Source organism: Erithacus rubecula (assembly GCF_903797595.1).
Source record: "Erithacus rubecula genome assembly, chromosome: 9".
Classification (NCBI taxonomy): Eukaryota; Metazoa; Chordata; class Aves; order Passeriformes; family Muscicapidae; genus Erithacus; species Erithacus rubecula.
In genome coordinates this window covers 20,631,074-20,644,155 of record NC_136660.1, presented here as the reverse complement: position 1 = coordinate 20,644,155, position 13,082 = coordinate 20,631,074, and the positions used below count along the sequence as shown (strand labels likewise).

Genomic DNA, 13,082 nt, shown 5'->3' with positions numbered 1-13,082 from the left:
ACAATTAAAGTAAATAAAAGAAAAATTGTGCTGTATTTGACAGCTATGTTCAGTATGTCTGGTTTTTTTTGGACAGCTAAGAATCTTACAACTGTATTGTAACTTGCTTATAATTTCTGGGAAATTGAGTTCTGTGTGCTGTTAGCCTGTTTTGCATTCCCAGGTTGCTTCATTAAATGGCTACGGGGAGCGCTTGTTGTCACTGCTCGAGGATGCCTCTGCCAGGAAAAGTTCCAGTGCTGATCTGTGCTCTGGTGTGGACAAATATGAAGGGGAAACTGAGGAGGGCAGGAAAACATTGCATTCCCTATGTAAAAAGCTTTCAGAAGATGTTTCCAGGAAGGTGTGTATTTTCTTCAGACTGCAGTGTATGGAGAACATTTCCATATATTATGTTTTAACAAAACCAGAAGTGTCCAACTCAGAGTCCAGACCTACTTAGTAAGAATTATGTACCTGCATTTTAAATTTTCTTTTGAAAATATCTAAGTTCTGTTACTGTGACAATAATCTTAAATTTTTACTCCTGACAGCTGTTTCAGTAATCTCAGAGCAGATAATCAAAATTTTGATTAGAAGAGTAGAACTCTTCATTCTTGACACTAGCGTAGTTATTAGGAAACCTTTGCCCCCTTGTCAACCATTAATGCTTTTTATTTGGCATCTTTGTAAGAATATAAATGCAAGAAAACAGCAGGAGCTACAAGGTTCCCTGCTAGAACTTCAAACCTTGTAGCAAGAACTTGTTTGAACTTACTGCAGACTTTTCCCAAAAATAGATGTCTTTACAGAGTGACTAAAATAACATGTAGAAGTCAAATGTATCAATAATTTGCAAGCTGAATTAAGCATCAGCCTCATAATGAGAGTGCACAATTCCATGGGTGTATTGGGAATTCAGCCAGAAAGGGCAAACTGAATAGAGGAACGTGGAGTTTGTTTATTGTCATTGCACAATAATGATAATGGAAAATGGAGAAACAGAAAAGAATGAAAAGCCAACTGTTTCTTGGAAATGGGTGTTTGATTCTAAGCAGAAAGGAGAAGTAAAGTATTTTATGGAAGCAAGCTTAAATACATAGAGGTTTGTTTTAAATACTGATTGTTGATTGAGATCTGGCAGCCTCCTGCTTAGCCTCATCCACTGTGCATATGATATTAGCTTAAAATAGCAGTGTTGAGTTAAACAATTTGTTCTGGGCTAACCTTGAAGATTAGCTGAAGAGTTTTGCATGCACAAAGGTGTTTCTCTTAACAATACTTCCTTGAAAATTGCATCAAGGGCAGACTTGGTGTTTGTTTTAGAGAAGTTGTAACCTTACATTTAATTTTTCAACAGAACTTCTACTGGAAACTCTCCAAAGGTATGGGACCGATTGCACAATATCAGAGAGAGCAGCTGCACACAGGTTCAGCAGTTTTGCCAAAGCCCTGCTGTAGCAGTTTGGCAGATGAATCCTCAGTCTCCTTAGCTAGAGCTGATGAAGTGGGACCAGTTCTCCTGATGGAGTGCACTGCCCAACAGCTCTGCTGGCAGCTGACACTACTGCAACAGGTACCAAGGTCTAGGTTTACTTGGAAGCACAAATAGTATCTTCTTCCTCTTTATCTTCTTTCTTTACCATTTCTCAGCCTTGCTTCAAGCTTATTTTGTACTATTTTATAAGACTTTGAATTAAAGTTTTTCTCCTGAAATCTCTACAGTGACATTTAGAATATCTAATGCTATTCTTTGGCTGTCATCCCTCTCATAATTCATGCAGGTGGGGTAGGAGGAGGTCATATTCTGTCATTTTTGTCCCCAAGCATTTTAAAAGGACTGTTAGAACTAACAGATTTATCTTGTTTTTTTTGTTTAGGAAGTATTTAATAAATGCCATCCAGTACACTTCCTAAATTCCAGAGCACTTGGTGTTAAAGATAAATGTGTTGCTGTGCAAAAGTAAGTTGCTTGTTTTAACTGCCCTTCAAGTCTATTGATACACAATAACTTAGAATGTTACACTTTTAATACAGAGTAACAATTAAAATAATTAGGGTATTTTTTTTTTACAGACTAAGTGGCCTGTTTATATAGTTTATTTAATTTCAGGAGTGGATACAGGTATATGCTTTTGCACATGCATGTATGTGGTAGGCCACATTTGCCAGGTGATTTCTTTGAAATCTGAAGTAAGTTGAGGCCAAAATATTTCTAAGAATTTGCGTTGGGAATTGCTTGAAAGGTTTCATTTTTGGCAGGGAAAAAATGTCATGGATTCTGAAGTAGATCCTTGGTCATGAATGTGTGTCTGTGTATAAAATCTCAAAGACATTCACAGTCTTACAGAATAGCTGGGGTTGGAAGGGACCTCTCAAGATAGATGGTCCAACCACCTGCTGAAAGCAAGCTCCAAGCTGGACCAGATTGCAGAAGGTCGTGTGCAGTTGGATTTTGAAGGTGGATGGAGACTCCACAGCTTCTCTGTACAATGTTCCTTTTGTATGTTAGGGAGATTAATTATTGGTTTTCCTGTAGTTACTAGAGTGGTTTCCAACCTATTTTAATTATTTCCTCATCAGTAATTAATGTTTTGATCCAACCACATAGACCTAATTATTTTTATGATGGTCTGCTTCTCACATACTCAGTGTATTCAGTTAACTTCTAATTAGTAGTTGTTAATTGCATTACCTATGGTAGATTTTTGCTTCTAAGGATAGGGAATGAACATCTGAAGCAACTCATTTTTTACATGTTGTTCATTGGCCAAGACTAGATCACTGGTTTATGTAGATTTTGGGGTTCAGTCATGGGAAACTACGTGGGTGGTGCCACTTGATATCAGGCTCAATTTCTTATGTGGCTGAGATTGTTAAGTTTCTGGCTATTATTTTGTGTCAGATTGGCTAGGGTTTTATTTTGCACTTAGGAGTGGTGAAAGTGTTTTTATGTATAGAAATGTGTCCTACATATGCTTATTTTTTGATCAGATATACTTACCTTGTAATTATAAGGAAGAAAAAGTAACATGGCTTTTATGTATATCGTGAAGTATAAAATCAAGATGGCAAGCAATGCAAAATTATTTTAAATGGTTAGAAGTTGACATCTTCACAATCAAGGTTTTCTTTTAAAATCCATTATCAGCCAGAATTATTTTTGCCTCTTCTTTCTGAATTTTCCTTAGGGCAGTTTCTGCTGAGACAGTTTCACTTAAAGTCTGTAATCTGTTTCTGTCGAAGTGCATACAAGACAAGTACCTTCTGCAATTATTAAAAAATGCAGACAGTATCAGCACCTGGGTTGCTGCTGAAATTGTAACATGTCACACAACTAAGGTTTGTCATTGTTTATTGTACTATTAACTACAAAACTGTTATTTGTTTGTCATTATCTAGGACTTGCTATGTAGCAAACCTGCAAGAAATATTCTGAAATAGACCTGTGAGTGGGCAGTTAACAATTTGATTTGTTGTCACAAGGAGGGTTTTGGATGCTTTTTAGTAACAGATGTCAAAACCTAACAGAATGTAAGAAATGGATTGTCTGAGGGCGATACAGGTCAAGCTTTTATCAAGGACACCTGAGTGACAGGAAAGGAAAAACTGTGTGTGGGGAAATGTTAGTACAGTCAGCAATTTTGGCAGCAGATTGAAAAAGGAAATGCCTCTTCTTCTTTCTCATTTAATTTTATTTTATAGATTTACTATGTATAGGTTTATATTATATATCTTTTTTTTTTTTCCAGCGGCAGGTGAGCTTGTTATCAAAATTTCTTCTTATAGCAAAATGCTGCTATGAACAAAGAAATTTTGCTACTGCAATGCAAATCCTAGCAGGCTTGGAAAATCTTATTGTACGACAGTTACCAGTAAGTTTGGGGCTCTGTTCTCTAACCATTTTGCTTAATATTATCTTGTTCCAATATAGACATTAATGTGAAAAATAAAAATATATTCTGTTTTATTGTAAGGCCTGGAAAATTCTACCTGCAAAAGTAGCTGAGATAATGGAGGAACTCAAGGCTGTCGAGGTATAGTATGAAGTTCTTAATGCAAAATTACATCTTTGGGGTTGGAGAATATTCAAGATCTGATTAAATGGGTGTCTCTGCAGGATGAAAACCATAATTATTACTTTTAATTATGAGTTTAATTTGATTTTTACTCTTAATCCAAGAGTTTACATAAATTTTAATCTCAGTATTTCTTTAACATGTGTCCTTCATGACTAATCAAAATTTCAAAAACAAGTTAAAGCATTAGATATGCTACATTGCATTAGAAGATTTCTGTAGAAGCATTGCAGCTGTAATGCATTCTGAAAAATCTTAAATTACTATTTTATTATTGGCATTTTTTTATTGATCTGTATGATTTTGAAACAGACTGAAGTTTTAAAATGCAGTTTTGCATGTGATTTAGAACAATTGGAAAAGGTATTAAATACCTTTTGATTAGAGTTACTTTATTTGTATGCTTTAAAAAGTTTGCCACCAGATGAATTCATAGTGTTGTCTTCAGTGCCAAAAGTTAATATTCATGACAAATAAGTAGATAGTGTAAAGTACATGGAGAACTTATAAAAAATTCCCCAAGACTTAATGTGAGATTAATCTGTGTGCATTTTTTAACTAGGTGTTTTTAAAAAGTGACAGCTTATGTCTGATGGAAGGAGACAGATTCAAAACTCTTCCAACAATTCCATCAGCACATGTTTTGGCTATGCATGTCCAGCAACTTGAAACTGGAGGATTCACAATGACAAATGGAGCTCACAAGTGGACTAAGCTTAGGTAATTATTTTAATTATGTACATATATCCCCTATATTTTTTATTACACTATTGTCTAATGATATAATTAGAGCTAATGCAGCATTTCACAATTACCAGTTCAAATAGTTTCATTGCTTTAGACATATAACTAGAGGTACATATACAATAGAATAAAATGTTTGATGCCTTTGAATTTCCTTTAAGGTTTGTTTTTTGTTTTATACTTTCGTTTTATCATCAGCAAAACAAACTAATCTTTTTTTACCATATTCTCTTAAAAGAAATATTGCAAAAGTTGTGAGCCAAGTTCATGCCTTTCAAGAGAATCCTTATACATATGCACCAGATTTCAAGCTGCAGTCTTACCTCAGACAAAGAATAACTCATTTTAAAGATGCAGACATTTCTGCCTTGGCTGCTGACAACTGTGCCAACTTCCATCAGATACCAGCAGAAAAACATTCTCGAAAAATTCAGGACACACTGCGCAGGATGAAAGCAACATTTCAGTAATTATTTATGTTTCATCTGTTCTGTTCTGGGTGTAGACTGAAAAACTGGATTAAGTCAACTTCATCTACTGGACCTATTTCCAAGCAAATACTTAAGTGAAGTGACTGTCTCATGTTGAAATGATTATATTTCATAACATGGAATTACAAAATGCTGACTAATGAAATTTGAATCACTGGCAACTGGATGGCACATCAAAAGAATAAAAAAGGAGATAAAATTAAAGAGTATAGATGAAAAGGCTTATTAATTTTTTTGTTCTTCTTTAACATAAATAATTAATTAGCCTAAAAATCAATATCTAAAAAATACTGTGGAAAAAGTTAAAATTCCAGCTTCTGTTGCCAAGTTGGCCTAGGAGGGTTCAAAAGATAGTTTGTTAAATGTTGAATCTATTTTTATATAAGCACAGTACACTTATATCCTGTCACATTGTGCATATAATTCACAAACACAGATCCTCTGCTATTCATTGGCTGTTGGTGTGTCTTGCTTTTATGTTGTATATTATGATAACTAACATAAATAATTGGTTATATATTTCTCCTATCAAGGAAGGAGAGGAATGCTATCCTCCAACTTTTTTTTTTCAGTTTGATTTTAAAGTCATCAGACTAACCTGTTTCCAAATGAAAGTAAGATCTGAATGTATTACCAATTTGTTGCTCTGCTTCTGCACTCCTGGCATTGTGAAGACAGTAAATGTGAAATTGCTTTTTTTATCTGTATTTGTCACTTTGCCAATTTATGTCTGTCTGTATGTGTGCACATTTGAGTATGGCTTTTGCTCCTGAGGTTGTTTTTGTAGATCACAGTGCTCCAACAGCATCCAACTGAAAATAACCATGTGAAATTTAGATCTGCAACTTGTAAAACTGTGGTGCTAACCTATTCATAGAACTTGTACTTACAAGACCTGAATGGCCATGAAATGTGTTGCTATTGCTAGAAAATTTGTTGAGCTGCCCAGGTTTATGCAAGGCCAGAATGTTAAGGCTACAAATTAGTTAAAAATACAAGTATTTCTACCAGAGGGAGCAATGGTAGTATTGAATGACAAGTAGGGAAGGGCAAGAAGCACTGAAGAACTATTCTGAAAGTGATTTGCTTAGAACTGTATTTAAAAAAATCAAAAGAAAATGTTTTGAGAGAAGTGAAGGGCAGATGTGAACTAAGTGTCTCCTCAAGTGTTGGTGATGGAGGGAGATAATGATGTAAGAAATGGGAGTGTGTACATGTCTGGTATTTCACAGTTGTACTGTTGTGTTTGACAGAAATGCATGTGCACATGCTAAGCTGTAGCTTTCTTAATGTATAAGAGGAAGGCTTCTCCTTTTCTCTTGTCAATAACAGCAATATTACATCTCAACCCTCTCTCATCTGCCTCAGTAAAAACAAGGTGTGTCCATACTTTCCTTTAAATACTCAGTTACTTTTTCCTACTAATACAATACTACTAACTTTTGGCTCTTATTGGTTTAAACTCTGAAGAACTCAATCCTCAACAGAGTTTTCTTGCTTATTTTATTTACCATATGTATGTTTAACATGTCATTAATTATGGTATTCTGACTTACCCTTAGGGAAGTAAATCATGTTGCTATTTGTCTGAAAATTGCCAAATGGAAAAACATTTAATATTTACCTCCTACCTTTATGATTTAAGATTGTTGATGATAATGTTATCTTCAGACATACATTTCACATATTTTATCTGTATGCATTTATTTTAAATAATTTGTTTTATTAGTAGTTATTTGGGGTTTTGTCAATTAAAAATTACTATTTGCTTAAATCCACACCTTGCCTTTGAACAACAGTAAAATTTTAAGTAGCATAAGTTTTACTAATGTAAAGTACTCCACAAGACTTGCTAATCACATGATCTTAATAAATTCATTTTATACAGTTATCAGTCAGACTTTTGAAATTACTTTTGTGAACTTTCTTATCATTTATATTTGCACTAATGAGAATTAGCTCATGTATTTCATAGCTCTGTTACTACATCTAGAAAATATTGCTTATTCTATGATGATAACTGATACTATGCAAGATTTTAGAAAATCAGCTCATGTCTTCTGTAAGTGCTTCAGTGTATCAAACCTTTTATTGGCATTAATGCATTGAATTATGGTACTATTTTGGGGTATTTCCATCAATCAGACATTTCAGATTTTGTGTTTAGGCACCACCCTACAACAACAACAACAAATATTAATGACTAATGAAAAAACATCCACTAATTTACAAGGAAACTGGTTTGATTATGTCCATGTACACTGAGGTATGTGCATCTTGTATGACATAGATTTCAGAAGTAAGTTACATCTAGCATATAACTGTGCTGTTTATTTATGACTAACAAGCAGTAAGGGTTGAGCTAGAGTTTTCTCTCTTTCTAGAGAATGTCCTTTAGGAAAAAAAAATGGGACAAAACATATCAAAGAAGCATTTTTGTCTAGTTGGCAAGATATTATTTGCATCAGTAATCATACTGCATAAGTGAGGGACTTTGCAGTCTGGCCCTGTGCTTCTGTTCCAACACCAAACTAGAATTTTTGGGGAAAAATGTTTGTTTTTTAATCTACAGTTGCCACCAGGTGTCCTAGCTATTCCTTATTTTTCCCACATTCCCTTCATCTTGCTTTTATGTTTATTTTTCAAACAGTGACCCATGGAGGTCTGAAATGAAGTCTGCTCCTTGGGAGACTTTGCAGTTGCTTTGTGTATTGGTGCCCTCAGCAGATGTTTGTCCCTGGGATCTCTGGGGTTTTCACTCTCTTATGAGAGCTGGGAAGTGTGTCCTCCTTATACCAGTTAGAAATCAGGTTTCCAATCCCACACCTCCAGAGGCCTGCCAGGAAACAGGGATGCAATTCAGTTGGATCTTATGAACCATTCTGTAGAATCCCTGACTAAGGAGCTGGGACACAATTAATGAATCAACACAGATTCATGATTCTGACAAATTCCTTTCCTTAGAAAATTTTCAACCACTTCTAGACTTTGCTTTGTGTATTGGTTTGGTTTCATAAGCGTTACTGACATAATTTCTTCCAATATGACTGTTTTTAATCCAGCAATGAATGACAAAAAGTCTTCAAATAGATGCTTATTTGCTGTCCTATGTAATAAAATTCATAAACAGTAACAGTAGTAAATTATTCACCTAAGCAGCAAAATTCCAGGATAATCAGCTGCACAGTCTAGGATTATTGGGTTTTCTGGGGAAAAGGGAAAATACAGTCACTTCTTCTGGGGAAGAAGTGTCTTGATATCCCTTCAAATTATCTCCTAGTTCTCATTTTCTTGATGCAAGGAAGTGAAAGGGCAAAGAACTTGAAAACAAAAGGTGGAAGAGAACAGGTGACTTCTGAGGTGAGAGTACATATCCACAGACAAGAGCAAAGTAACTTTTCTCCATGAAGGTAAACTGCAGGCCAAAGGTTGGATATTTCTGTTAAAGACCATTGTTGGGAATACAGAATCCCCAAATTAGTTTATTTAAATATAGGATAATGGACTGAAACCTGGAGAAAGATGTGGAGCACTCAATAGAGTGCTGAGCAACTAAGTTTTGATGTTTTATCAACTAAGCTGATGAAGTACTGAATATCCTAGGCTGCATCTAAAATTGTGAGGATGATGTATTTTGGAAAGTCACAAATAGCCTCTCATTTATTGTTTCTCCAGGCCAGGGGATGCATTGAAGTACACTGTGCTCACATCCCTACCCACACCACCTTCCTATCCCTCTGATGACAGCCAGGATATGATTTGCTCTGAGCCTGGGGTGAGCACACTTCAGATACAGCTTTGTGTATATAAGCTAGTGCTGGAACCATAGGGAATGATCTTACTGTTTAAGATTTTAAGTGTTTAATAGATAAACTGTTGAAAATCTGCATGTGGATAGAAATCAAGATGAAAGTTACCAGGAGACAGCAGAGTTCATGATTCAAAGGAAAGAAAGAGATGAAAGAAGAGAATAATAACACTGGGCTTCAAAAATATCAAACTTCAACAAACTCAATTGGTACATGAAGTCCTGGGGAAGGAGTTAAAACACAAAGAACAATTCAAGAGAGCTGAGTTTCTAAGAAGAGTTTTTAAGGCCATATTTTAAGTATAACAACCATTTATCCACATGCAAAGGAAAGAAAACTCAGAGAGTACTGTGGCTGCATTAGAGGCTCATCAATTATCTGAAAGAAATCAAAAAAGAATACTGGGGAAAAAAGTAGAAACAAGACAGCTACATTATCAAGAACAAATATGAAAGAACAGCACAGCAGGTTAGGAACAAAAACTGGGCAGACAAAAAAATTTTGTCAGCAAGAGAAGCAAAACAGTAAAAATGAATTTTTAAATATTTTTCTATTATACAATAAGAGCTCTCTGTTTACTTGAAGAGGTAAGTATCAGATGGTGCAAAAGCCTGGAGTGCTCATTGTTCCACTGCCTCCCCTCTAAACAATGTGTCATGATCAAAGTTAACCAGGAATGCAGGCTGTCAAGCTAATTAGATGTATCATAACATTAACTTCTGATTAAATACATTCTATAATAATGAGGAAAATTGAAATAATTGTGGAATTACTGTATTTTTGATTGAGGAAGAATGAGTGAGTTCCCAGAGAACCAGAAGATAATACTACTTTTTAAAAATGGACAAAATCACAGCAGTGAGTGGAAAGGCAAGGTGAAGAGAATGACAGAGAATCAGCCAGGAAAAACTTTGACACTAGAAGAGTTACTGGAAAAGCTGTCTGAAAATCTGCAAGCATAAAGACTAATTTAAAAGGCTGACATGCTTTTGTCCATGAAGTAATTTTTAAATAATCTAATGTTCAAGGTAACTGTCCCAAGAGATAAAAACAGCATGTTGTACGTTGAATTCAGTAAATGCCTTTACAACAGATCCTCCTGACCTGATTATGTATTTGGCCCTCAGATTCAGATGATGGGCATCTAAGGTGAATACACAACTGGTTAATACATCATTTCAAAGGGTAATTAACATGCTTGTTAAATTGTAAAAGTGAATTGAGTGGGTTTAGGACTATCCAGATGTTATGAATAAAAAGCAGGTGCAGATCCCTCAGGCACAAGGCAAAAACAAGTGAGAGCTTTGGATTTATCAAAAGTGTAGCATTTCCACAGTGGGAATCCTGGAGCACCAATCAAATGAGCATCCAATGCACTGGAGCCTGGCTCAGAGTGAAGCTCCAGGGCAGCTGTGGGGGTGAGTAAAGCAACCTGTGCTAATTAACATTTCATACATATGCAATGTCCTGGTTTGCTCATTAGCTGCCCCATGTAATGCAGGTGCTGCTGTTTGAATTCCAAAATCTGCAGATGGCCTTCACCTTGACACCCATGCAGAGTGGGAAAAGCAAAGTATTCTGACTTCCAGTAATGAGGTAAAACATGCTCAGTTCTCAATTCACCCGGGTGGGAAGAAGGGAACTGTCACAGTCACAGTAATAACAAGATAAGACCTGCCTGGGACTCTGCATGCTCCAGTGAGGGAGGCAAACTATCCAGGATTACCACAGGGCAGTCTTCTCACAGCCTACACTCTATGGAATGTGTAGGAATGTCTGTGAATTTTACTGCTGAAATACAAGGTAGGATGGGAATTTATACAACATACAAGCTTAGAACTCACAATAATCATGACAACAGTTTTAATTTTCAGTTTCATGTCTTATGGTTTTGAAGGATAAATATTAAGTGAAAAATAACTACAGAGCTTCAGTAAGAATCTCTGGGGGCCATAACAGATCACAAGCTGAATATGAATCCACGTGTACAGTTTGCAAAAAGAAAAGAAGACTGTGGGGGAAGAAGACCTGAGGTGTACTACACGAGAGCTGCACATGACAGAAGGTAATTATTTTGCTCTGTTTGGCAATAAAGAAGCATCAGTAGGAATACTGTAGCATTTAGGTAATGCAGCCTCTATACAGCCAGAATAAGAGAGAGTAGAGGATCACAATAAGTATATGTTTGGAAACATAAACTGAGAAAGACTGAAAGAATTTGACTTACATAGACAAGATTGGATTGAGCAGACCTCTGAATGTGAAATGTTGCTGTAAAAAATTGTAGTAGCTGCAGGGTGAGGAAGGTTTGTGTGTTCTGTCAAGCTTAAGCACTTGATTTTGAAACAAGGCTGATTTTGTTTCCGTTTTTACATTGGAAAGCTTCCTGAACTGAAATAGGTTACTCATCTGTAATACATGTCTGTTTTTCCTGTGAGTTTTTAAGAACAAGTGAGATAAAACTCTGCCATAAGTGCACAGACCTCCTTGTTCTTGGGGAGGGAGAGGGACTCAGTAGGGATCTTCAGTAAAGTAAATTGGACGCTAATTCAAATACTTACCTGCAATCAGGGAATTATATTAATTTGATTATTAATTTAATTGTATTCCAGACACTTCAATTTTCAGAGGTTTCTTTGCTTTCTTCCACTGTTAGATACCAAAAGCAGGGGATGCTGTGGGATGAGTTGCTAGAACTGATGTCAAAGTTGTTCTAGAGGGATGCTGAATTTCCTTTCTATACATATGCTAATGCAGTGGGAAAGTGACTTGATGCTAAAAGCAGCAGCAGAGGGATTAGAGGCTGAGCCTGCCACGCTGGTTGAGTCGTTTTAGCTGCCAGGAACTGAGTGACCATCCCGGGAGTGCTCCTGTGTACATGTGGCACTCAGGGACATGATTTACTGATGGACTTGGGTTAAGGACTCGATTGTCTTCAACCTGAATGTTTCCCTGATTCTGTCACTGCCTCAGCTCCTTGCCTTCCTTGCCGCAGCAGTTTCTGGCTGTGGGGTCTCGCTATAGCCAGGAGATGGCACAAGAGCCTCTCTGCAGCGTTTGGATGTTGCTGCTGTACCGGGAGCAGGGGGAGACTGGAAAAGGATCGGCCGTCCAAATGTCCAAATCCTGCCCATTAGAAATGTACAAACACCAAATGGCAGGGGGTTTATATTCCATTTGTAAAACGAACGTGTATTAACATTCGGCGTTCGGCTGCTCCCTTTAATCTCTTAGAGAACACGCACACACATCGTCATAGTCTTAAATCCTATTTACCTACACTCATTTCTGTAAAACCTGGCAAAAGAATTACACTGCACTGCCTGGAGGAAACGTAGACATCGAATTGCAGGTTACAGGGGAATTGTTAAGCGTCTTAACCTAACTGCATTCCTGTCCTCACCCACTAAGCCCAGCTTTGCCCATATCAGTAACCTAAGAGAATGTCAGGACATGTCTATGCTCCCTGTTTGGGATAAGTGAAGGCAGACATACAGCATCATTTTTATACTCTGTTGCTACAGTTATATATCCTGCAAAGTTACTCTCTTCTTCAGGCAATAGTAATAGTTGCAGTGACTGGGATTAAAAAAAAATAGGAAGAAAAGGTCTATAGTGAGGAATACAGATGAAAGGGAGAAATAACTGAAAATGTGAAATGGAGAAGAACCTTGAAGTCAGTAAAAAAAATAAAATGTAAGTATTATTTCCATTTAATTTAAACAGACTGGATTTGGAGCAATACAAAGACCTGATTTATTTTAGGTGTAAGTTAGGGGGGAGGGAAGTCAGTAAACATTTTCACTGGTGAGACCAGTGCATTTCAAAGCAGCATTGTATGGCACAGGCCAGGATGGGCACAGAGATGTCCCAGGGCTGCCAGCTGGGATAGCTCATTCTCCTGCTGCCTGACTCACCACGCTCAAATGCTGACTCTAAAATCAAGAGGGAAAATTATTCATTCTTTAATAGGCATAACT

At 36.5% G+C, this 13,082-nt stretch overlaps 1 protein-coding gene across 1 annotated transcript in view; it reads left to right on the top strand.

Annotated features, from left to right (window-relative positions):
• The window catches only part of KNDC1 (kinase non-catalytic C-lobe domain containing 1), a 56,145-nt gene extending 50,401 nt beyond the window's left edge, over positions 1-5,744 (top strand). Inside the window, exons 23-30 of the mRNA XM_079312913.1 lie at positions 164-343; positions 1,340-1,555; positions 1,860-1,942; positions 3,171-3,321; positions 3,732-3,854; positions 3,957-4,016; positions 4,621-4,778; positions 5,041-5,744. Coding sequence (XP_079169039.1) covers positions 164-343; positions 1,340-1,555; positions 1,860-1,942; positions 3,171-3,321; positions 3,732-3,854; positions 3,957-4,016; positions 4,621-4,778; positions 5,041-5,272 — 1,203 coding nt within the window. The 3' untranslated portion in view covers positions 5,273-5,744. The remainder of the gene's footprint in view (positions 1-163; positions 344-1,339; positions 1,556-1,859; positions 1,943-3,170; positions 3,322-3,731; positions 3,855-3,956; positions 4,017-4,620; positions 4,779-5,040) is intronic.
• Positions 5,745-13,082: the final 7,338 nt, after the last annotated feature.